This window comes from Choloepus didactylus, chromosome 7 (assembly GCF_015220235.1).
Source record: "Choloepus didactylus isolate mChoDid1 chromosome 7, mChoDid1.pri, whole genome shotgun sequence".
NCBI lineage: Eukaryota > Metazoa > Chordata > Mammalia > Pilosa > Megalonychidae > Choloepus > Choloepus didactylus.
This window is the reverse complement of record NC_051313.1, coordinates 85,675,779-85,702,658: the sequence shown is the minus strand read 5'-3', so window position 1 is coordinate 85,702,658 and position 26,880 is coordinate 85,675,779. Positions and strand designations below refer to the sequence as shown.

At 36.7% G+C, this 26,880-nt stretch overlaps 1 protein-coding gene and 1 long non-coding RNA gene across 5 annotated transcripts in view; one reads left to right on the top strand and one right to left on the bottom strand.

The window, feature by feature from the left end:
- Positions 1-2,157: 2,157 nt before the first annotated feature.
- Positions 2,158-3,168, bottom strand: LOC119540898. Its single transcript, XR_005218116.1, has 2 exons — positions 2,968-3,168; positions 2,158-2,840 (listed from the first exon to the last, which is right to left on the bottom strand). It is a non-coding gene; the product is annotated as an uncharacterized LOC119540898 (long non-coding RNA).
- An 835-nt stretch (positions 3,169-4,003) lies between these two features.
- Positions 4,004-26,880, top strand: part of ADGRB3 (adhesion G protein-coupled receptor B3) — a 772,638-nt gene continuing 749,761 nt past the window's right edge. For 3 of the 4 annotated variants that reach the window (XM_037842636.1, XM_037842635.1, XM_037842634.1), the window contains exons 1-3: positions 4,004-4,157; positions 5,553-5,716; positions 6,835-7,606. In XM_037842636.1, the coding sequence (XP_037698564.1) occupies positions 6,850-7,606 (757 nt within the window). In that variant the 5' untranslated portion in view covers positions 4,004-4,157; positions 5,553-5,716; positions 6,835-6,849. Of the gene's footprint in view, positions 4,158-5,552; positions 5,717-6,834; positions 7,607-26,880 lie in introns of those variants that run through there. The other variant, XM_037842637.1, reaches the window with a different exon arrangement.

Here is a 26,880-nt window from a genome sequence, read left to right as displayed (position 1 = left end):
TTTCTAAAATTGAGTAAACATATTCTAAAAACATTCTTAACATATTCTTATTATTCAAGGCTGGGAAATATGCAGGTGATACTGAATTTTCAGCAATGATTCTGGAGGACGGGCTATTCTCACATGTAGAAGGACTAAACTTAGCAAGAAAAAAAAGGAATAAAAAGAAAAGAGGTGACACAGAAAATTACTCTTAAAAATTTCATTTCTCTCAAGTAATCTTAATCTTAATAAAATTTATAAATAATGGGAGAGATACATTTCCAAAAAAATTAACCTTACATACCTGGGTCAATTTTAAATGTAATATGAGTCTATATTTTGACATAACATTGATTTCACAATAGTCCTTTGGAATTCGGCAAGGAAACTTAAATGGGAGTAAGTTTGTATACCTATTTTGGCAGTTTGGAGTGAGAAGTCTCTGTTTTATCAAAGAGAAATATAAAGCAACGTAGGGAAATCTTCCTATTGTTTTTGAGGCATTTTAATTTTTATTTATATTCTTCTTAAGTATTTAAGATGAGTCTGGTGGATGGTTGTCAAATATCCTAACAAATATATCTGTACCAACTACTATACATAGGTATATGTACTGTATGTATTTGTGTATGTACGTATATATTTTATCTAAATTACTTGTGTATATACACGAGTATATAGTATGCTTGTAAATATAAAATGTGTGTGTATATATATGTATGTATACTCACAGACACAGACCCACAGACACACACAAACTTACACAAACACACACACACGTGGTCTTGTGTGTTTGTATATATGTGTAAGAAATGAGTGATATTTACAATTTGAAATCATGATAAAAAAATTAAAGCATAAAAACGGACCAATCTGAATGGAGAGGAAAGGGCACAGCATTCTTAGGGTGTGTAAACTGCTGCTTTCTTTTTGTGGTTGGGTCAATAATATCAACAGTGCTTTCAAGTGGAACACGGAACAGACATGAAACAAGGTGGTTCCTCCTTGGTTTGCCTTTCGATTGTGCTGTTGTCAGGGTCCAGAGACCAAAATCTTCACAAAAGGTTCTTTTTGTGATTCTTGATTATGACCCCCTGTGGCAGTAAGACCAGCCTGGGGTTACTGGAGACAGTGTCTTGGTTGGCATATTTATCATCCACAAATCATCTGTTATAAATATACCTCAGCAGGATCATCATCAGGTCAGCTCAGTAGCCTGCAATTTATGAAGGTTATGGGAAACATGTGAAGGGTGAAGCACTTTATTAAGGGTGGCTTTCTTCTCTGGGCCAACCCTGCATTCTACTTGAATATAAATGACCCTTGGAGTGAATGCTCCTTCCATTTAGGATTAAAGCTTTTAAAATTGTCCTTTTAGGCTGTTATTCTTATGTCACTGTGCCATGACTTTAAGAATTTCTAAGAAACATCAAGAAAGATCACAGTGTTCAAAGATATGTGAGAAATCACTAGATGGAAAATAGAAGCATATCTAAACCTCATAGGATTTCTTTCGTTTTTATGCACAACTCATGTAAAGCATTCTTTTCCCTCATTTTTTTAATGTCTGTAATCTCTTTATTTTTGCTCTGGTAAAATAATAGAACTGGCCAAAATGTCTGCAAATGTCAAAACTACAATCTCTACGGAACTTGAAATAAACAAAATGTTTTTTCTCTTTTTTATGGACGATTGTCATTTTTTAAAAAAGACAATATATTTCTTTAATAAACGTGTTTTGGATTGGACTCTAGACATAAACCTCATTTCCCTTTCACAGTCCTTCAAATGAATAAAAAAAATATTATAACGAACCCAAATTACTCAAAACTAAAAAGCCACTCAGGTTGCTCTCCCAGCCAGTGATTTGTTCTTGGGAACACGGTTAAAGCCTGCTGGATGGAGAATGATTAACTGTTTCCCCTACAGGGAAAATTCCCAACATTCGTCCTAGAAGAGAAAGCCTTGCAGCGGGTTGCCCTATTAATATGCATTGAGAAGTAAAAGACCAATTTTAATATTTCAAACAACTCTGGGGAATAAAAGATCACCGGCACCTTCCTGTTTTCACTATCATCCTTTTTTAAAATGGTATTATTCTTGGCTATCCATTCGCCCCAGGAGAGAGTAACAACAAGAGGAAGGAAAAAAAGCAGAAAGAGTGCAGAGAGAAAATAATGGAAAATTGCTTTTTATTCAACTCCTCCTGCTACTCAAACAACTCAATCTTAGGAAGGCATGGACACTTCGCACAGATTACCCATTATGGTGTCCTCCCACAATATCATTAAACTATTTTAACACTTGTTTTGCAAACCACCAACTGCGTTTACAAGTAGAGACAAATCGGGAGGCAAATGACCTTTGCAGTAGTATCCAAAGCTAGTTTATCAAATATTTCAACTGTCCAGGAGGCAAAAACTTAAAGGACGTGTGGAAATTTATCCTTTTCTCTCTAATAAATCGAGGATCTGGTAGCTTCTCCTCCCCTTTCTTCGGTCTTTCTCACCCCTGTCCCAAAACCTGTTACTAGGGAAACTTGAAAAAGAATCAGATATATTACACAACAACAACCCCAACAAAAAGTTCAGACCCCACAACCATGATCCCATTGCCATGCAGAAAGCAATGCAAGATGCCCAACCTCGGTCGCTTCAGCGCGGTCTTGACAGAGCTCGTCTCTAGCCAGAACAAATAAGATGTTAATTGCAGCCCCGGTGAGAAAAAATCTACTATTGTTCCAACCAGAGACAAGCAGCAGTTCCGGAGCTAAGAGAGGCCCCCTCCGCTACGGAGTGGATCAATTCGTCTGAACCCCGATGCTGAAATGACAGCTATCCGGCTGCGACAGGTCGGTGCTGAAAGGCAGAAAGAGAGAGACGGTCAAGTCCAGCATTTACTTCCCACCCTTCAAAGTCGCCTGCTCGTCCTCCTCATACACACCCCCGCCCAACCCCCGCCTCGCCGCCCAGTAGTTTCTCTTACAGTTGGTTGCCGCCAGCCCTAGCGGTGGGAACTGAGGATGCAAAAACCTCCCAGACGCAGAAAATACCGCTTTCGGGACGTGCTTGGTTTTGAGTAGCGGTGACGTGCAGGCGCACCGCGGCCCTGGCTGGAGCACCGCGGAGCACCTCTCCGCCCGCTTCTCTCCGGCCCTCCCGCTCGGCCTCCCTCCTCTCCCACACCGCCGCTTCTGTTTTTTTTTTTTTTCCCCCACACACATCCGCCCGCGCCCTCGGGAGGCAGAACTCCGAGAAGGCTCAGCGGCCGCATTGCACGCCGCGCGCGTCGATTTTCCCACCGGCTGCCAGGCGCACACGGGCTGGCACGGGGCGCGCGGCGCGCAAGGCACGGGTACGCGCGCGCCCGCGACTACGCGGGCGAGGGGGGCAGCCGACGGGCGGGCGCGCGCGTCCCCGGGAGGGCGAGCGCCGCGCGCCGACTCGCACACCAAGACAGAGCTTTACTATCTCGCTCTCTCGCGCGCCTCCCTCCTTGTTGGGCATTCAAACAGCTTTCCGACATCACCAGCCAAGGATTTTTTTCCCCCTCTCCTTAGCCGTCGTCCGTCCCTCAGTACCTGCTGGGGGGAGGAGGAGGAGGAGGAGGGAGGAAAGCGGAAAGAGGAAAAAGCATAAGCTTCAGCCTCGGATCCTACCACGAATACTCCTGTAATAAACCCACCGCCCCAACAAATCTGCCTTAGCAGCCGCCGCCGCCGCCGCCGCCGGTCACTTCTCTTCTCAGCGCTTTCTTTGCTTCTTGGCTAATCGGTTTGTTGTGGGGAGGGGGGTAGATTCGGTAAAAACAAATCCTCGTTCTTAAGCCACTTTCATATATATATATATTTTTTCCTTGGAGTCTCTCTTTAGGGGGCTCCCATCTCCCCCAGTTTGGGGGTTGGATTCTGTTGCATACGGCGCCAGTCTCCGGGATCCTGGGGGCTTTTTTTTCTCCCACACCCCCTCCCCCTCTGTTTTTTTTTTTTTTTTCCCCGTGAATTGCTTCTCGTATGTGTGCATTTAAAAAAATAAATCCGGATTTTCGAAGCTGAGCCGGGGAAAATGGGCAACGGTGATTGGGACCGAAGGGGAGTCTCTCCATCACTGTTGCTGGGACGCGTGCCTGTGCTGGTGTCTTAGAGCAAGAGCCTCCCTGAGCTTTCGGAGTGGAAGGTAAGGAAGGGGGTCCAGGGGTCACCTTCCCTCTTCCGGGGGTCGCCACCGGGGAGCTTTCGGCTTGGCAACTGGGGAGAGAGGGCAAGGAAAGGAAAGACTGTTGCTGGCGGTTGAAGGGGTTGGGAGCAAATCCGACTGTCTGCATTTACTTAAACGCCGCAGTTGAAAAGTTAGAGAAGTCTGGTTTTGCAGAGATGTGTTGGAGCGGAAGGAATAGGCATGGAGGCCAAGAAAATCTGGCGGTTGTGTGATTGGGGTAATTTTATGGGGGGAAATTTTAGGTTAATAGGAAGTTAAGATAAGGGGAAGCATTGGGTCTTCTATGGGGGAAAAACATTCAGTGGAGTGATGGCGCCGTCTATGTTCGACTAAACTAAAGTGTCACCCAGAAAATCGGTTTTGAGAATAGCTAAACTAAATGCCCGTTTGCTTCTCAGCAGGAGAAAAATAAATAAATGAGCAAATAAATAAATAAATACAACATCCTAGAGACCTCGGTAGCCAGCCCTTAGACTCCCCCCGCCCCCATTCTTTCTTTCTTGAAGAGGGAAATATAGTTGTTTGAACTGGTCCTGCAGTCCTGGGGGGGAGGGGTCGATGATTCATTTTTTTATTTTCTAGGACAAAACAATGCTGTCTACACCAAGGCTGATTTAAAATGAAAAGCTTTTTATTGAGGGGGCTCTCCTGAGCAGGCGTGAAAGTGTAGTCAGAGCTATTTCCTCACTCTTCCAAATCCTTGATGAGCACAGCATTGCAGTCATGCACTGTCAAATAAATGGAAGCAAAAGTACCGGATTTCATTAGGAAAGAAATACGACCTCATTTTGAGTAACTGATTATAAAATGAAGCCCCCTTTCATGGATGGAATTCCTAATTTAGACACTTATTGTCACATTGGCTTTCAACGCCTACACTCTATCCTGAAGAACACTGCGCAGACCTGCATTGCCTGCAAAGTGCTACAGCAAAAAGAGAGGAAATTATTTCCGGAATTTCCTACAACTTTCTCTGTTCTTTAACCTTTAAATGCTCATTGGCTTTATTTTCTCAAGAAGAAAATGAGTTATTCATTGAACTGTATGCTTCAGAACAGAGAATACAGTTTTGATAGTCCCAGCAGTTCTGATGTTATTTTAAATTGCTGCCTTATAGAGATTTGGAGTTGGGGTTGTTTTTGCCTATAACACGGCATAGACTCTGAATTATAATCTGGAAAATTCAGAGCTATCTTTGGGGACTTTGGTCATTGGATTTGGTGTGCATGTGTTGGTGTATGTTATGCAATGGGAAGGAAGGGGGTTTTATTCTTTGGTTCAAAGAGGACCCAGGCAAAGACATGAAAACTCTTAACTCTCTATCTATGTCTGTATGTCTGTCTCTGTTTACAGAACAGTGGAAGAGACTGCAGCCTAAAGACTTTAAAAATTAACTTGGCGTCACTTTTCTCAGCTCAAAAGCTAAACAAAAAAAAGTGTCATTTATTCTAAGAAATAACTTCTTAAAGGTTAAAACTGAAAAAATTCAAGTTATTTTTGGATAACAACTTACAGAGGTAAATATAACCAAGAATTACTTTATTCTGCAAAGATAGGGCAAATAAATAAATAAATAAATGAAAAGAAAAGGAGCTTTGGGGCTGTTGTTGGAAAGGGAGCATTTCAATAATTGAAATCTGCTAGGAAAGAAAGTGCTAATGTCTTTTATCTACCATGAATAGATCTTAAATCATGGTAGATAACTAGATAAAATAGCCCTAATTAAAAAAACAAAAAAAAAGCAAAAACAATTTAAAGCCTGAAGCCAGATCAATTACTGCAGTCCTGAGATTTTTCACTGACATCACTTTGGATACAGATACTAATACAGTGATCCACTTTATATATCCCAAGAGGGCATGTCAAATTGAAATGACTGCCTTAAATCCTGGTTCTCAATGGTGATGTTGAACAACAAGTCTTCCCTATGTATTTACCCATCTACCCCATTCCCAGATGATGGTTTTAAAATTCTGTTAATCCACAGGGATGCCTGTGTTTTTGCAGAGGAATTTCCCATCAGCATACATGGTGGCCCCATAAAGACAAGTAGGGGCACTTGGGAGATGATGTTCCATCAGCAACAAATTATAATTTGTGCTTTTAAAATTGTTGCTATAATTTATCATAATTACTTTTCACATTTAAGAGAAAAGAAATAATATGACGACAGCTGTTCCCAGATTATCAGATTAGATTTTGTGTAATGATGTTTACTGCAGGCATAGGGAGAAAAAACACTGTATACGTTAATTAAAAAATATTTTAACAATGAACATTTAGGTTATGGTATATAAACCCCCATGTTTCCCTCCACTTCATTCAATAGCATCATAATGCACTTGGAGGAAATTCTGCTAGATAAGTTAGGGCATTCCTATTAATATTCTATTAAATGTTATTTTTAAATCGAATGTAGAGAATTTGACCATTTTGAATAACCACGTGAGGGCGCTGTTCACACAGCAACAGATAACTTCTCGGGGTTATAAAATAAAAATTGCCTGCCCTTCTTTAAAAAAAAGGGTTTTTACTGAAATCTTAAAAACAGCTGGCTGTGTTATTGGAAGGAGTTTCCTTTTTCAATGCGCATAGAATCCTGCTTGCCATTTTACTTTCATTGTCATTTTTACAGGCCAAATGACATAGGATGAAGGCTGTTCGTAACCTGCTGATTTATATATTTTCCACCTATCTCCTGGTTATGTTTGGATTTAATGCTGCCCAAGATTTCTGGTGTTCAACTTTGGTGAAGGGAGTCATTTATGGATCGTATTCTGTAAGTGAAATGTTTCCCAAAAACTTTACAAACTGCACTTGGACGCTGGAAAATCCAGATCCAACCAAATATAGCATTTATCTGAAATTTTCCAAAAAGGACCTTAGCTGCTCTAACTTTTCCCTTCTGGCTTATCAGTTTGATCATTTTTCTCATGAAAAAATAAAGGATCTTTTAAGAAAGAATCACTCTATAATGCAACTCTGCAATTCCAAGAATGCTTTCGTTTTTCTACAATATGATAAAAATTTTATTCAAATACGTCGGGTATTTCCAACCGATTTCCCAGGATTACAGAAAAAAGGGGAAGAAGATCAGAAATCGTTTTTTGAGTTTTTGGTATTGAACAAGGTGAGCCCAAGTCAGTTTGGTTGCCATGTATTATGCACTTGGTTGGAAAGCTGCTTAAAATCGGAAAATGGGAGAACAGAATCATGTGGGATCATGTATACAAAATGTACCTGCCCTCAGCATTTGGGAGAGTGGGGGATCGACGACCAATCCTTGGTTTTGTTAAATAACGTGGTATTACCCTTGAATGAGCAGACTGAGGGCTGCCTGACCCAGGAGCTGCAAACCACCCAGGTCTGCAATCTTACCAGGGAGGCCAAGCGACCACCCAAAGAAGGTAAGTGCCCAAAGAAGAGTGAGAGATGGGCGGGGGTACGGGGGTGGGCCGTTTTGGGGGGTGGAGTTAAAATGTGCTCTTTCGACACATAGGCCTAATCCTTGCTCCTTTAGTCTGTTATCTTTGGATTCATTTGATCTGTGATCTTCACTGATAGAGAAAGGTCCCTTAAGCTGGTTTGAGTTTTTGAGACTTTAGGGATGGGACAGTGAGGACTGGATAGCCCAGCAACATGCCCGGAACTGCGTGTGGAATATTCAGGAGAAGAGAGATGAAGAAACACTGATCCACTCTGCGTGGAGATAAGGGAAGGGGGGGAGGGGGAGTGCCTTTATTCAGGCTGCGGCCTCTTCAGGCGACCTACACACAAAACACACACACCCTTGTGAAATGATTTGTAGACTTCTCTCTGCCCCAGTCCAGCACTGGATCCCCTTCACTTCCTCTCTATTTCCCCCTCTCCTTTTCTCCCTCTCGCTCCAAACCCCATTCCAGGTTTGAGCATGGGGCAACAGAAATAAAAGGCGACACAAACTCAACAGCAAACCTATTTGGCAGCAAATGACTTCCTGACACATGAAGACAGACACCTCTGTCCCAACCCTTACAGACCCAGGATTTGGTTTAAAATGCTTTGCACAATAATCTTTGCATGCTCGCTCTTTCGTGGGTCTAAGAAAACACCACGTGGGACCAAACTAGAAGCACAAACTCTTAGGGTCTGCGTTGGCTGCGAAGTCAGGTGCGGGGCTTCAAGGAGAAGGCCCAAGAATTAAAATACATCCTGTGACTGGTCTTTCTCGCCTTGTGGGAGTTAATGAGGCCGTTGTTGCGGGGCATGTGCATAAAGGCAGATCTTTTAGGACCTGGTTGCTCTCTTGCAAGTGATTTTTACTCCCATCTTCTTGGTGTCTTGTGTACGCAAAGAGAACGAGTGCATGTTATCGATGAGCTAGATGCAAAACAAAACAAAAGCCCAACGGAAATGCGTAGGAAAAAGAGCAAGTACAGGAGTGATTTATAGCTTTCACCCAATCCACAGCAGGGGATCTATAAGAGGATTTGAGGTTGTGGATTGTATTTAATCATGCAAAACCCATGACATATTTTGAGAAAATGACTTAACTGTTTGAGAGGTTAATGGATGTGCTTCACACATGTGAGGACAGGGCTGATACATATTCGTTCTTGCTCGCCAACCCTGCATCCAGGGAATGTGTTGATTTTTTATTCAGGAAATGTTTTCTGATCGCCACAAAGATCCCTGTCTGTGGAAAGGGACAGCCAAGCTCCAGTCCCTCTTTCCTCCTCCCTCCCCTAACAGAAGTTGCCTTTGTGGCCAATGTAAAATTGACACGTTGTTGGAGAATTTTCTTTAAGGGTAGCCAAGGATTTGTAAGAGGGGTAAGAGAGAGAGAGAAGGACTTAAACTAGCTTATTGCTGTTTCTCTGCTGGATGCAGTTGGGGGTTGGGAATTATGGAAAAACAATGCTAGGGGAAAAGATACGTTAGAAAATAAATGCATACTCATGGCAATGAGGGGGGTGAAAACCTTTAAGATTTCTGCAGGTCAGTGTTTTGTTAACGGCTGTGACTGTAGAAAACAAAGTGGTTTTAAATTACAGGAGTTCTATTCTCTAGTAAAAATCCCAGAGAAGCAGTTTCAACTGCAGGGATGGTATTTAACACCATTTAAAACTAATTAGTGTCCCCTAGAATAAGAAGCTACAGTACATGCAGAAAATGTGATGTTGCAAGCTGGCTAAAACAATTAACCCCAGAAACCAGTTTTGTTGTTGTTGTTTTTGGTTGTTTTAAAATCTGAAAAATCCATTTCTTCAGTGTTAAAATTCTGTCATCATATTGGCTGCTGATGGTAATGGAAAGTGCATTCATTTTCATAGCCCCTTTCTCTGAAAGGTTGCAAGTGGCAAGAGCAAAGTTGCTGGGTGCACACTGAATGTGATTTTCAAAGATTTTGCTGGTCATGATCAATAAGATACGGGTTAAGGCAGTATTGGGATTTGTGGAAGTTGTGCTAGATTGCCATGCTGTTGTTAAAAATAAATGATTTTAGGCATTAGATGTATGAATCAGTTGGGAAAATTTATATATCTTTTGACTAGCTGGCAAAATGAAAATGGAATACCTCCACAGGCAAATAAATGATTGTATTAAACATGTTAATACAGCTGAACTAGGAAAAGTTTATATAATATGGGAACAGATAAAACCTGTATCAGTAAAAGACCATACTCTATATTATATTCTTTATTCAGAATTTGTGCTATTTTATTGTTTAGGTAACTCTGAGTCAGAAAGGTAAGGATAAGTAATTCCTGATTGACATAATATAGCTGATACATTTTGTAAGTAATTGTATGTAAAATACAGCACTCCTTGCCTCATTCAGAGATCTTTTTGGCTATGCTGCATTTTTGGAAAGGAATGTGAGAATCTCCAGTCTCTTAATGTAGTCAAATTTATTCAAAGTGTATTTGATCCTAAATATTTGATATAAATGATATATAAAATCTTATGGAACAATTATTTTATACCATTTCAAGTATCATATAATGGTCTTCCTAGGGCTTTTAAGTTAAAGTTAGTAATTATATACTTTTGCTACTTATATGTAATTTTACTTCAATATGTCTTCCTTCCAAATGGTAACATGTAAACCCAGCTTTTAAAATAAGATTTTTAAAAGTCCACTTATGTTTTATATTACTTGAATTTTATTGTCTGTGGAAAAATAGCCAGTGTATCCTGTAAAAGATCAGGGAAATAAATACAAGATTACTGTCAATAATTATCAACTCTCCTTTTATTAACTGCAATAAGTACTGATTCAAAAGACTCAAGTAGAAATGTTTTCCATATTTACATCAAAGAAGTGGCAAAAACTTGACAGATTAGAAGAGTCCTTACGTTTAGTAGATGTGATTCTAGATTGTTTTGTGTGACACTGGTGATGATGAAAAAGATATGCCAATTGTTGAATATTGTGAATGTGTCCATAGGAATTATTGTCACAATTAAATATCATTTGAGAAAATAGTAGCCTCTCTAGAGTGGGATATCTGTTTTCAGTTAAGATTTCTACTAGACATTCTTTAATACATTCACATATTGAAGAATTTCATAGCCAGGAAACAGCAAGAATAAAACTATCACTGTTTGTAGTGAAAACATCAACAATTACAAGTGTTGTCTTGAATATGTCATCAAGTAAATTATTGGACTAATGCTTCAGTAAAGAGCTAAAATTTTAGGATATTACCTTTTTATTTAAGATCATAATTTACATACTTTGGGGTGGCATGTGATTATAGAAATAATCATTCTCTCCGATTTTTGTGTGATTTTGCGAAAACCAAGTAAATTGATAAAATGAACCCCGTCTTTTAAAATATAAGGATGTTTTTTCCAAGCTGTTATTAAAAAGAAATTATCTCATATAGTGAATATAAGTTTATTTTGAGGAAATTCAAATAATATTGCTGTTTATCTGGCTTTCAGATGTGACACATCTGGGGAGAGATTGGCATTTATTCATGAAGTCGTCTTCAATTTTCCTGGGGTTTTTACTACATTTTATAGGACTTTTTTTTTTTTTTTTTTTTTTTTTTTTACCAAAGATTATTCTGGACTATATATCTAAGATATGTGATATAAGATCTTATTTCTTACCACTTCATTTAAAGCAAATAATTAAAACAGCTTGGACAGAAAAATTCCACACGAGGATATCTAAATCAGTTAATAAGCCTTAATAGGATCTTTGTTTACAACTGACATCAATGGTGCTACTTATGTGAAGGGAAACTGGGATGCCTGTATAGATTCCAGGAAGTCTGAACACACACATTCACTTGTCCTTCCACTCTGCTTCTGCTAATCCTTGGTAGTCTACCACCCAAGACAAATCTCACTAAGTGCATGTATCAACTCTAGCCCAGGTTTGTGCTCAATTTTAGGCACATATTGCAATGAAGAACAGTTTGCATCTCCCTCAGTTTGACTACCCTCATTTCTTTCTTCTTTGATCTTCTTGCCCTCTCCTTACTTTTTCAGCCTCCTTTCACCTTCTTCTGTACACTACTTTGATCTTACTTCCTTTGTAAATGACTTTCATGATCCCATACTCTTTATCAAAGTATAGAAGGATACACTGAATTTATTGTTCCTTGAAGAAACAGAGCCTGACAGTTTGCCCTGCCCCTTTGGTGGATCCCATTGCCCTGTGCACACAGCATACTTCTGTTCTAGCATTTACCATTTACCTTTTCATCTCCCTCCACCACAGGGATGAAGTCTGGATATTTGAATTGTCCAGCACAGTCTACACAGGGCTCCAGTAAATATTGGTTGAAATGAATGTTAAATGAACAAAACAAAAAACAATCTCAATAGAAAAGATAGGAATAAATTGATTACAACCGAAAGAGTAGAAATACATCACTTTGGGAAAGCAGCCACCTTTTAATTTCCTTTTATTTAGAGTAAGATGGCTATCATTTATATGAACTTCAGCTCCATTAATATCTTATTTATGCCAGCTCCTTATCCCCAAGGTATTATTTAGTAACATTTTTAAAAGATTGAGAAGAATGGAGTCTATAGAGAAATATTCTTAATTTCATATATAGTTATTTCAAGAGATTATTGATAAATACAACTTACTACACATGGCCATATAAAAAATGGCAAGAAAATTTGCCAATTTCTATCCATTTAACTGTCTTCATTTCTCTGTATGTTTCTCTATTGTGACCCTATCATTACTTCAACTACAGTAATGACATTTCACAAGTTTTTTCTTCCATAGTTGGAAGAAATGTCTTTCCAAGAAAGAGGTAAAGAATATTTGAATGTCAAGGCCAATGCTTCTGTTATTCAGCCTTCATTATGATCTATAAATATGGTACTGATAAAATATTATTTAATAGTACTAATAGAATATTAATAAAATTGTAGCCTTGACATACAAAATTCCATAATTTTTCTTATTACCATTTTAGAATTTTGTCACACAATTTAGGAAGTATTTAATGAAACAAATTCTATTATATCGCAAGATATTTTTTGTAGACAATAAATAAAAATATTAAGAAGAACATGAAAATGTAAGTTAAATTTAAGTGTGCGTGCATATATGTGAATGTGCATGTGTGTGCCGAGACGTGTGTGGTTTAGCCGATTTTTATGATAGCTGTAGATAAATGTACTACAGATTAGTTTTCTTCCAAGATTGAGATGGGAATTTGATTTTGCTTAGAAACCAGCTTCATGGGTGCCTTTATTTACTTCATTTCTTAATAGAGGCAATTTATTGTTAAACTGAAAACTTTTTTGTAGATAGCTACTTTTATAAAACAGATTTCTTCACTATCAATCTTGCATATCTTACCTACAAGAGCCATCTAGCCCTTGGATCAGAAGTGAATATTTCTTAAAAATTGAGCTTTTTTTTTTTTTTTACTATATTCAAAAGCTCATGTACTGGGTTTTAAGATCATGATGCAGAGAGGCTGACTTTTAATCCTCACTCTTCCACATAATAACTGTGTTACTTTGTATTACTACTTTCCTCTTCTCACATGTTAGTAATGCTTATTTCTCAGAATGGAGAATAGGAAATGACATCATGTATGGAATAAACCCTAATAAAATGAATGATTTGGAATATTTTGGTTCTTGTCAGTGCCTATGGAACATTTTCCCCAGTTCAATTAACCAATAAGAAAATGAGGTATTCCGTTTTTCTAGGTGTACCATTCCATTGAAATGGAAGGTTTGTTTTGGTGTCAGGTAGATGTGGTCCCTAGAGTTCACCTAGTAGTATCTTTGGCAAATGACTTAACTTGGCCCATCAACAAAATGGGAACAAAATCTATGACAGTGGAGTGGTACGTTAAATAAGATCGCACATGTATATCTTAGCACAGTGCTCAAGGCCTTCAGTAAAGGTCAGTGCCCTTTCTTTTTCACCAACAACCCCCAACCTTTTGATGGATAAAAGAAACCCCTAATTAAAACTGACATTAAGAAATATATATATATTTAATATATTATATATTAAAATACCATTTTTCCCTTTAATGCAATTGTATTGAGTTATATTCACATGCCATACAATCCTTCCACATTATATTTTAAGCATTTTTTATATTCGTAGAATATTTTCTTATAAAATGTTAGAACATTATTTTGTCTTCTATAATTTGTATACAGTAAAATAATCCAGATATGGGAAAAAGTTAACATTAAACATAAGAAGTTGAACTTGCATAGTGCTTCATAGATTTTTGTTTTAGTTTTTTTTTCTTTGTCTTTTGATAATTCTTCTGTATATCAGCACTGAACTCAGTTTTTGTTTTTTTATTAGCATGCTTGATCAAAATTTTTAATGCATTTGTTTATTGTGAACTTTAACATATATACATATGACTTTCAAAATATGATTTGACAAGTAGTTAGAGAACAAATTTCAAAGAATGTCAGGGGTCACATGAGCTCAGTTTTATTTATTACTTTTTGGGCGGGGGGGGGTTAAGATAGCAAAGAATAGAAATGGCTTTAGTAGCCATGTGATGCTACATCGAGTTTGGTGGATCTGCACAGCTTTGAGAACCATTTGCAACCTTGATTTATTTATTCGAGTGTGTGTTTGTGTTGTGTGTGTTGTTGGGAGAATGGGGGTAATGCCATTGGTTGAAAGACATTCTTTCCCTAGTACATATATTATTATACAGACATTTATTTATTTAATGATTAGCAACCTGCTGAGTCCTTCTTCCTGGTGGACTTTGTATGTCTAATGTTTGAATGTTTTTCTTAATGAATGTAAACCAGGGATGCAGGGGTGGGAATTTGGGTTAGAAATTTTAAGGAAGGTTTCTTTTTTCTTTTTCTTTTTCTTTTTTTTTAATGTGTGTATGTTTTTTTAACCAAAGCAAAATTTGAATGAAAGAGTGCTGTTTATTTTAAAGTTGTTTGGAGTTTAAGGTACAGTAGCTCTCCAATATTGAGAATCTGTGGATCCATACTTTAAGCATGGAAGACTCTCAGAAATCTATGCATTGTTGTAGGTGAAATAAATTTTCACAGAGCATGTTTTACTAAGTTTAAAACTGCTATTTTTTTGTTTGTTTGTGAAGCAAGAATTTATTTGTGTATTCTTTTCAATTGCAATAGTTAAGATTGTTCTACATATCTCTCTCATTTCTTGTATATAAGATCTTATAGGGTATTTAGTGTATTTAGTTGATTTTACCCAGTCTTTTAAATTTTATTATTCTACATCAGTGTAGAAGATTCTTTCCAGATTATGAAGTTTTTTTAATCTTATCTTTTGGTTGTAAACCAGAGAGAATTGATAATCACTAATGATGTAGATGGTTTCCTATTTGAACTTGTTTATAAATTTAGGACACTTAAAGGATCTTAGATGAAGAAATGGTAGCCTCTCAATACCTTTGTGTTGATGAAGGCATGACTAATACATCAAAATGTATTAAGCTGGTGCTGTGTGAGTCATCATAGGCCTGGGAAGCTGTCCTTTGAATTTCATTGCTGATAGGCTGCAAAAGCCATTTAAATTAAGGCAGTTTCCAAGTATTTTTAATCTTTGCTTCATCATGCAAAATGAAGCTTCAATTTTGAGACCTATTTTGAAAAGGAATTATTTTGAGAAAATTGTCCATATCAAATTATTTGGAAAATTTATGATTTTGTTGGAATTTTTTTCACTGAATTGTGATTAGTTATCACAGAACAATGAGCCCCAAGTTTCCCGTTAAGAGTTATGTATTCAGGTATTGAAAAGAAAAAAAAAAACAAAAACCAAAAAAACAAAACAAACAAAACACTTTGGTTACTACTCATTTGAAGATTCTGATATTTTCTTAAAGGGAAGTTATAAATGTCATCCATAAGACTCCATAAATGCTACATTGGTCGGTACCTAATTATCTTTCAAATAAATCTAGGAATTTTGCTCACTGGCAGGAAATGACTTAGTAATATAGTGTTAAAGGTTAATAAGTAATGTATTTTCTATTTTGCACAGAAAGTGCAGTAACAAATGCAAAGCAAATACATGCACATGCAGCTGTTTAATTTCAAAATTGAGTGAATAGGAGTCTTTTCTGACATCTGAAAAGTTGCTTCAGTACAATTCTCCCCAGATCCCATATCATTCATTCATTATGCTTGAAACATGTAAATATAAAGGTAAAATGGTTAGTTTGTTTCCTACCATGTTAAAGGAAGGAACTTCCCTGCTAATCTAATCCTGGATATTTTATTCTCAAATCATTTCTTCTAGATAACCAAGTTTCTCTGGGGACTGAGGGTTGTTTGGGAAAACAGAACAAATATGTGCATGGAAAATACATTAGAACACTGATGGAACCCGGTTGAAATATTTAGAATGCAACTTAAATGCAATCAGACATTGTAAAAAGCATTAAGAAAATTATGGAGTTGACCAGATAAGACTATCTCAGTGAAATTACTGTTGAGCCATAAATATGTTAAGGTCACAGTAAAATCTGCTCTCCTGGGTAATTCATACTGGGTGAGTAGTACACAGTAGTCATTTCATGACATTGCTATTGGTGTGCCTCCCTTTAAGGATGATTTTTAAAATTTTGATAATCTTTTAAGTTGGTTTCTATACTTGCATTAATTTCCACATCCCATAAAATACATTTTTAGAGAGACGCTCCTAAAGATAAAGAAGGAAAGTGCTTAAATAACCATTTTTTAAATTAAAAGAATATAATAAATCCTAACATATAGGAAGTGCATCCCAGATTTTACAGCTCTATTGCATCTATTATATTGTTTAATTTGGGCAGTAACAATGAGAGACACATTATTGGCTCCATTTGACATGTGCTAATTATGTAGAATAACCTGAAGACCATGATCTTCCTTTCTCTAAAGATTTTCATAAAAGTAGGTTCAAATGAAAAATTAGAGTTTCAGAGCTATGGATTTTCTCACTCTACTTCTGGAGCACTTGAATCTGAATCACAAATTCTTAGATTTATAAGGGACTTTGGTCATTTTCTAGTCCAAACCTTACCTGATTTATGGAATCCCAATCTGCATACATATAATGGGAACATTATTTCAGACTTTTATGAGAATTTACATTCAATGATATCTCTACAATATAAAAGGGTATTGTCATTTAGGACTGTTTGATAAAATAGTCATTAAAAAAACCTTGTATCTAGTCAAGACAATAATCAGATTGAAGACTATACTTTCCTATACTGTTCAATACAGACTAATGTCTACAAACTAAAGCTTTTATTGTTAGATTTTTGTTCTGTTTGGTATATGTTACACAAAAGTGATGTGAGTCTTAAAAAACTATCAATTTTCAATCTAATCTGTTTTAAAGACAAGTATGTTTCAAACTCAAAGTCTGTAGATTTACTTAGATCTAGATTTACTACGATGATTTAATAAGATCTATCTTGGATTTTCATTCCGTTGCCATTGCTTGGGAATCTGGTTTTGGAGAAATAACATGTCTTGCATTTCTTAGTTATCCTATGATGTCTTGAGAAATACTCTTGAGATATTCAAAAATGAAGATCCACTTGATCTTTGTCTTTTGTGTGGTCTCTAATATAATTCAATAATATAAACAATGACATTTATGGTGTATTAGGTATTAGGCAAAGGGAAAAAAAAGTTTAAGAAATAGTAGAACTACACGCCTCCCAAACAGAATAACTGTCATTAAAGTTTCATATTACAAATGTGTAGAGCATCTAAATTATATGCTATTGAATTACTCTAAGTGGTTGCACAGGATATCTTTTGTTCTTCTCTTCCAGATCCGCTGCTCTCTACCCCTCCTCCACCCTGCATAGGAGGCACCCTTGTCTTCTACTTCCTGATGAGCAAATGCAGGACCCTGAAAGAGTTTGAAGGACAGAGGAGTGTGGTCAGGGTTTCTATTCCCTGACTTACTTCCTCTTTCGGTTGGCTGCCTCTGCCTAATTAGGTCACAGCTTCGTAGGTTGGGCCTCCCATTCAGCTCTCCATTTGAAGTTCTGGTAACCACTCTTTCCTCTCTCCTTTAGGCCCATGGGTAGTAGTAATTGCGTCTTGTTCTAGCCCTGGGGAATCTACTATCTTCTTTTCTCCGGTCACTTCCCTCTCAAATTACCTTAGTGTCTGTTTCTTACTGGGACCCTGACTAATAAAGGGGTGAATAGGTGTGGATGTGAGGTGATTTCTGGTTACCTATGAACTGATTGAAATCAATGTTTAAATTTTGAATCCTCCCATTTAATATGCTAAAGAGTCTTGTGTATAAGTTATATATGTGTTCATCTTAATAACTCCAGTGTGTTTAGGCCTTCCAAGTGTTCTTTCATATTTATTTCATTGATTGTCTGGCCTGTTTTTAAATAAAATATTATACATTCATTTACATATATATATACGTGTGTGTGTGTGTGTGTGTGTGTGTGTGTGTGTGTGTGTGTGTGTGTGTTAGTGTTGATACAACCCTGGATCCTTTGAACTGGCCTGGACATTAAAGAAGTTTCTGTGATTTGATAAATATAAACAGCTTCAAGGCTTTAATGTAAAACAACAATTACTGACAGATAAAGACTTAATTCAAATTTTATATCATTATAATACCAGAAAAATAAAATGAAAATTGAATTTCCGTTATTAATCAAAGTTTCCTTTTATCTGTTGATTGCAGTATCCTTCTCAAAGCAAACAAAAACAAAATGCATGAACAAAACATTTTTGTTTGTTTGTTTGTTTCATGTCTACAACATGAAAATCAGCTGGGTTTTCCCTCATAGTTTCATAAGGAAAACTATAGTTTAATTAATTTATTTTTTTATGTTTTCTCTATGTTTTTCCATTTGTTGCCTTTTATATCAAGAAAGTAGCCAGAGAGGTGATGGAGAAGTAACTTACAACAGGAAAAAGGCTAACCTTTTATTTTCTGAACTTCTGTTGAAATAGATTGCTTTAGGATTTTTCTGAATAGGTAATACATAACAAATACTTAGTATATGCTGGATGCTTTGGGAACATTTCTTCTTATGTTTGCTGCCCATAGTAATTGTAATGTGGAAGAGAAGGCACATTGGAAAGCGAAAATCTGTTTACGTTACATAATCTTTCCATATAAATCTGGCAAACTTTCAAATGTCTGCTTCTGCACCGTGGAGTAAAAAATTTCAGTTTATTTTGCTTCCTAGAGAGGTCAGCTTCTTTTAGAGATAGATCAGCTTGTGGTTTGCTCTCTTTGACTTGCTTTGGCTTTCATAATTTAGAGGGCAAACTCTGTATATTTTGTAGGTGGTACCTAATGAATTAACCAATTAGAGTGGCCTTTTTATTTTACCGTTGGCTTTACTTTTAAGTATGATGAGGTAATTAGCTGTGGAACATGATTGTGCAATTTGTTTAACATAGAACATTTTAACACTTATGCTTGTAGTATATTAAAAATCCACTCTCTTAAAAACATATGACTTCTGTTTGGTGGTTTCCCTGAAATTTTCTGATTACAGTATTTAGGTGTTGAATTGGTTATAAAGGACTAAATGAGGTCTAGGCATAATAAATATTGTGTGCTTGCCTCTGCCTCTGTATTCTGAGACCACAGAAACCACAGGAAAGGAGCAATGGGAGTTCTGAAGCAGGTTAGAAGTTGTTCCACTAAATGGTAAGAACTGATTAAGGAGAAAAAAAAAAATAACGGGTTTCCTTGGGCTGCTGTAACGACTTACCACTAACTGGGTAGCTTAAAACAGCAAGCATTTATTCTGTCATGGTTCTAGAAGCTAGAAGTACAAATTGAAACTATCGGCAGGGCTGTGCTCCCTCTGAAGTTTCTGAGGAAAAAATCCTTTCTTGTCTCTTTCAGTTTCTGGTGGTCCTAGGTGTTCTTGGTTTATAGCAGCTTAATTCCAATTTCCGCCTCCGTCTTCACATGGCCTTCTTTGCCCTGAGTATCTCCATCTCTGTGTCCAGATGTCCCTCTTCTTCTAAGGGCACTAGTCATCTTTGATTTAGGGCTCACCCTAATCCAGTATGATCACATCTTGACTTATATATCTGCAAAGACCCTATTTCCAAATAAGGTCAGACTCACAGGTACAGGAGGTTCGGACTTAGACATATTTTTAAAAAACACAATTTAACCCATAGCAGGTGGGGTATGAATTAATACAATTTTTTTGTTATCAGTGTAACCTTTATTTCTAAATAAAAGCCAATACATAAAGGAGATTTTTTTTTTTTTTTTAAATAGGGCTCTTCTTGATGAAATGGGCATGAGGCCTAGAGCCCAGCCTAATCAGTCTCTCATTCCCCTCTGTGTTGGTCCCAGAGGCAACTCTGCTTGAAGAACCACGGCACAACTATAAATCTTAGGGCCTCCAAATGAAGCCACATATGAGAAATGAATGTTAGAACCTTTTCTTCCTCTCAGGAACTGATATGTTCAGTGTTATGTTTACCAAGAATGTGTAAGAAATGTCTTTGCTTTTTAACTCCATTTTGCCTCAGAACAAAATTCATATTTGGTCTAGGATTCTATGGCCCGTATGTCTACGTTAATTTTTCTCGATACCCTACTCCTCCCCAAGCAACAAAATAATCAAGTTTGACTGCCTCTAATTCCACACCCTCATTCTAGCCCCAAGCCTTCTGTATTGTGCCCCTCAGGCATCTTTGGCCATGTTTGGGTAGGTGGGTTCATAGGTGTTCTCTGTCATCTTCTCTTCTCTGCCTTATTTCATCCTATTTAGTGGGCATTTGCTGTATACTGCCAGCACCAGCCTTTGCTTTGCGGAGACCTTAGTAGAATAAAGGCATGCTGTGTTCAGGCAAGAGATAAGAGACCCCCCTCTTCTCTACTCTGTGTCACACTTGTTGATTAAAAGGCTTGCTCATTTCATTACTGCAAAAAGAGAGGCTAAACCTGCTTGTAATTGTGCCCAAGAGTCTCCCCCTGAGTGCCTCTTTGTTGCTCAGATGGGGCCCCCTCTCCTCTCTCTAAGCCACCTTGGGTGTGATCTCACTGCCCTCCCCCCTACATGGAACCTGACTTCCCAGGGGTGCAAATCTCCCTGGCAACACAGGATATGACTCCCAGGGATGAATCTGGACCCAGCATCCTGGGATTGAGAACATCTTCTTGACCAAAAGGGAGATGTGAAATGAAACGAAATAGAGCTTCAGTGGCTGAGAGATTTCCAAATGGAGAGTGGAGAGGTCACTCTGGTGGACGTTCTTATGCGCTATATAGATAACACTTTTAGGTTTTATGTACTGGAATGGCTAGAAGTACAATACCTGAAACTGTCAAACTCCAACCCAGTAGCTTTGACTCTTGAAGATGATTGTATAACAACGTAGCCTTACAAGGGATGACAGTGTGATTGTGAAAAAACCTTGTGGATCGCACTCCCTTATCCAGTGTATGGATGGAGGGGTAGAAAAATGGAGACAAAAACTAAATGAAAAATATGGTGGCTGGGGGGGGGGGGGGAAATGATTTGGGTGTTCTTTTCTACTTTTATTTTTTATTCTTATTCTGTTTCTTTCTGGTGTAAGGAAAATGTTCAAAAATAGATTGGGGTGATGAATGCACAAGTATATGATGGTACTGTGAACAGTTGATTGTACACCATTGATGACTGTATGGTATGTGAATATATCTCAATAATACTGAATTAAAAAAAAAGAAAAAAACAAAGTCTTGCTCATGACCAAATTCTAGTTCCTGTCATGTAAACAGTTCCTGAGAGTCTTAACTGGAGCCATATTGCCCTCAGGTTCCCTGTGGGATATGATGGTGAGTTCCACAATTCTCGATTTCTTTCCCTAGTCACCAGGATTCCAAACCTCTTCCACCCTGGGTTCCCAAACAAAAAGCCATCCTGCATATAAATTTATGCCAGTCATTCCTCTTGCTCACATACCCATTAACCTTAGGTATATATGAATCTTGGTTTGGAATAATTTTAAATCTTTTAGCTCTAAAAAAGAAACTATAAATGTGATACAGTCCTTTGAGTCGTATTCATTCTGACTCTTTCCTTTAATCTCCAACTAGTACAGTTGCAAACTCCAATTTATTAGAAGTAATTAAAATTGTGAGGACAGTGAAAATTATTTTGTTTCTTTGATTGTTCACACATAATGGACATGCACCGTTGAACACAGATTATTATAACAACAACAAAAGACTTAGGAACATTGACATCTCATAGATGTCAGTGTCATAGAGTAGATAAGTAATGTGTCATAAATGCTATTCACTAGTTATATCTAGCTTTCTATCATTCAGGGCACGTGTTAGGATTTGTGTCCTGGCCTGCTTGTGGTTGGATGGGGTTATGTGACTAGCTCTGGCCAGTGACTTGTGAACAAAAGTTACGGTTTTCACTTCTAAACCTGGAGCATTTCATAGCTGGAGTAGGATCCTAAAGGATGGAGACCTGTACCTGCAGAGAAAGGGCTCATCTGTCAGCTTGAGTCTTTCAATGACTTGAGTTATGAAAAGCTTCCTGCCTCACCCCTGTCAATCTCTGATGTTCATGTAGCATGAGCAGTGAGTAACTTTTCCTGTTGCAAGGTACTGGAAATTTTGGTTTGTGTTGGTTACTGCAGCCTAACCTTACTTATTCTGACTGATATGGTGTCCACTTGTAGGGGATGGTGGAGTAGTTATGGTAATAATGCTAAAAGATGATCAGGTACACTGGGGATTGGGTTTTATAAACTAAATGTGATCATGTGCTAGCCTTGTCAAAATGTGATATTTTGGGGGAAGGAACTCACATATACCACAGTGTACTCTGGAGTAGCTGTATTTGAATTTATTGTTAGCAAAACTCTGGAACTCTTTTTAGGTATTATTTATCAATATGTTATTGTTTTAACCCAATTAAAATTAATTAATATTAAAATAACAGCATTAATTCCATATTTATATTAAAGAGATTATTCTTTTAACATTTGTTCAAAAACTTATTGGATTTTTCTATATTTTCAAATGTCCTCAGATTAGAGGGGTGTTGTGATCTTTTGATGAGGCATGACTAATGCAGAACTAGGTATAAAACATGGATTTTAGCCTGGTGGTTCATGCTGAAAGGTAAAAGCTTGTCCTATTTGCTTTTCCTGCTTGCCTGCCTGCCTGCCTTTTTGTTTGTTCCTTCCTTATTTCCTTCCTCCTTCCTTTATCTTCCTGCCTTTCTCCCTCCTCTCCTTCTTCCTACCTTTACTACTAATTTTTTTTTTTCAAATACATGGGCAATTATTTACTTTTGGAATGTTGGTCCATAGATTAGACAGCACAGTAATTTACACAGAATCTATTAATATTATACATGTAGGTGTTTTTCTTAAACAAATATTTCTATGGTAGTTTGTGGGGGAGCTTGTAATTACCTAGTAAGCAGTGCTTCATTAATCTTAACAATTTTCTTCTGAGGTTAATTATGCAGCAATAATTAACCTCCTCTTTGAGTAGGTGGGCTTTTGTTATCTTGAGAAGTATTCTTACCTCCTGTGAGAGGTGGGAGGTTGAGTAGGCTGCTGTGAACTTCAGGCTTGCCTCTGTGAGTTACTTAGTGGGGACTGAATAGTTTTTCCCAGTGTTTGTGGTACACTGGCAAGCTTTGCTCCACTGGGCTGTGCCTTCTATTTATTTCCCTGGCTTTCCTATTCTCAAGAAGTTTGGATTGTGATATGCTTATTAATTATAAGAGACATACTGCAGGATTCAAGGAAGGATGTTTAAGCCATTGAACAACTGAGAAATTAAAATAAAATAGAAAACAACTATACTTTTTTTTATCATTATTGTGTTCTGAAGGAAACTCAGGGATGGAATGGAATGTCAGTTAGATTCATACATACCTATCTGATATATAAGGCACACAAGTACATATACACATATAGATAAATATATGCCATTAAATGCTCATAGGTATTATATGCATATTTAATTTGCATATAACATTTTTCAATAGTTTGAGAATATATCCCTGTTAAATGCATTTACTAAGTAAACATTTACTAAATATAAATTTAACTGAAGTGACTTCTGAAGATCATAGAAATAAAGAAGAATAAAATACCTTTGCAATGGAAACTTTAAACTTTAAGTTGATTTGTTTGAAAATTCATTTGTAATCTTTTAACAAATATATTTAGAACAGTATTCTGTGGCTTTTCTTGGATATCGGAAATTAAAGTTTTACTTAGGATTCAAGAATTTGTCATTTTCCAAATAATTTTCTAAACTTTGAAAACAAATGACAGTTTCAAAAGAGAATAATTTTACATTTCTGAAAAAAAGCATATATATCATGTTATGACCATTTAACATTCTTTCACATTCTCTTTAGTTATCTATTGTTTTCTTCCTTTTGAACTTTGTTATGGACCAGATCTCACATCTGTAAATTCAAGTCTAGATTTTAGATATTTCCATAAGGAAGATTATTTTAATCTAACACAAAAGAAAATGACATCTCATAGAGATTAATAGTCAAACTTCCTGGGTTTCAGGTTCCAGTTTCTTCACTTCTAGCTCTATGGTCTTGGGGAAATTGCATACCTTGCTAAACCTTGAATGAGGTAATGCATGTAAAGTACTTAGCATAGTGCCTGGACCATGTTGTGCAGGTTCAAGAAATGCTAACTTTCATTGTTTGGATGACTCTGGAATCCTTTACTGCATTAGATTTTTTTAATGCAACAAATACAATTTCGATTGATAATAAAATGTATTCAGTTTGTTTAATTGGCCTCGGAGAAATAAAATACATCCTGGATTATTCAGTCTACAGAAATGCACTACATCTTTAATTTTTTATTCCCTCTAATTGCTCATGTTCCTGAGAAAAACACCCTGAATTCAGCTGCCATATCTGCTCTCCTTTACAGTCATTTCAAAAAAGAGCCACTGTCTTCACAACATCACGATTTTTCCTCTTATGACTGACTAGTTGCCCCAGATGATAGTTTCCTGAAGACTGAGTCTACTCTAAATTGAGAGCAGAAGCTATTGTGTTTTGGCTGTCTAACTTCATCTTCTAGGTATTTTTTGGAAAAATATTTATGTGTCATTGGTCTAGTCCTTTCTAAATAAGTTCATAGATAAATGGATCACATTTTGTTGGTTAAGTCAAGTTAAAATCTGAGTTCCGATTTCTTTTTAAGGATTGGTATTCATGTTTAAATGAAGCAAGCTATGATTTCTGCCTTGTCCTGTAATGAATCCCTTTTTCCTTCTGAGCAGAGTCAGTTCCCCTTGAATAATATCTTGTTTGCTGCTTCCTTTTTAACATTTGTTCTTAAGCTTAATGTAGGAAAAGAGCAATAAAATATAAATCCATATTCTATTTTTCAAAAGATCACACCATTTTCTTTCAATTTTCTACAGCTTATACCTTTGGATGTTACAAACAAGAGAATTTGCAATGTTACATTAGATTTTAAACTCTCTAAATCTTTGTGTTAGGAAGAACACTTGCATTAGAAGACTGAACACCTGGCTTTGGGATGAGATTTTGCCATTATGGCTTAAGTAATTTCAGGCAGCTAGTCACATAATTTCAGGTAGAGCTTCAGTTTGCTCAATTATAAAAATAAGAGTGACCATCTGTAATTCATAAGATTGTATGGAAAATGAAACTCTAATATGCATGAAAGCCATTTAGAAAATGGATACTGGCATCCAAAAATGTTGTTATTATTATTGCCAACATAAATTTGTAAAATTGATTAAGTTTTATTAGTTTAGTTCATTGGTGTGTATGTATGTGAAATAATGGTCATGTCCTATGATGATTAATACCACAATCTATTAGATGGATTCCTGGCTCCAAGTTTTTGGTTAATATGCTTTTGTCCTTGGGGAACATACACTTATTCTTGTTTTTTCTTGTTCTTTAGTGTATCAATGGAAGCATTAAGAGATTGAGCTTCATATTCAAACATTTCAGAGCCCTGTTATTCACCAACTTTGCCACCTTGAAATTTGCTTCATTATGTATGAACTTCATGATCTGCATCTGTAACATGAAGAATATCTATATGCCATTTTTAAAATCTATTCTATACAGAAAGCAGTACTAAGATTAGTGTCCAAATAACTCTTACTCAGGCTTTTTAAGTAATCAGAAACCTCAAGTTTTAGGCTGCTAGGAGTAAATTCAAGTATAATGACTTCAATTTTATTCAGTTTCACCTTTTCTCATCTGTAGTTGAAGATCAGAAATACAATGAATCATTTCGTAATAAACTTCCACTCTTACATCAGTCAACAAGCACCTTGAAAATAAACACATGCTTTTCTTCCTTTTGCTTCTTGGGAAAGTCTGGAGTTAGCCATAAAGTAGAATGAGTACAAATGAATGCATAACAAAAACTTGTCCCAAGTACAAAACTTCCTGGAAAAATTGTAATTTTTCAGAACATTTTTTCTCCAGCTGTCAAAGGCTAAACATAAATAAACAAGGTTCTCTGGGCCATCTTAAGTAATTAAAAATTAAATGTGTTAACCCTTAAGGAATAGATATTAGGTACATTTTGTATCAGTGTGAATTTTGAAATGGACTAAAATATGGAAGAATGTGGATAGAGCTTCATAATTTCATGGATCATTTTGTATCAGTCGTCAACATATTACAGATTGGAATTTGTCCTCTATTGCACTTCATAGTGCATAGAATATTTCAGAGGACACATGTGATCTAGTGGCCAGCCATGGGGTTGCTCTGATGGGATTATTCAGCATACTTAGTCGACTTGTGAGAAGTTTTGGCAAACCTAGCACTGGGCAAGCACTTTTTAAAAAAACACTCAGTTTTGTGCCTTTGAAGAAGTGTAGTGAAATTAAAAGGTGGAACTGTATTCAAAATTTTAAAACAGACTTTGCTTAATTCATATTGTAGTAGTCTAACATGCTTATTTTGAGTTATTAGATGTGTCAGATTTCTAATATATGTATATATATTAGGACTAAAGTTTGCTACAACTGGCTTTGCATAATTTAGGTCCTAAATGTTTTAACTCTTCTGTTAGTCTAGCATCTGTGAGGAATGACTACTTTAGTAACCTATTAATACTTATTTGCTCTCGATAGCAGATATTTTGAAGAGAATCCAAAAAAAAACCAAAATTGACAATTAAGCTATATGTACTTTTTTTTTTTTTTAATCTAATTCATTTATCAGATTGTTTAGGT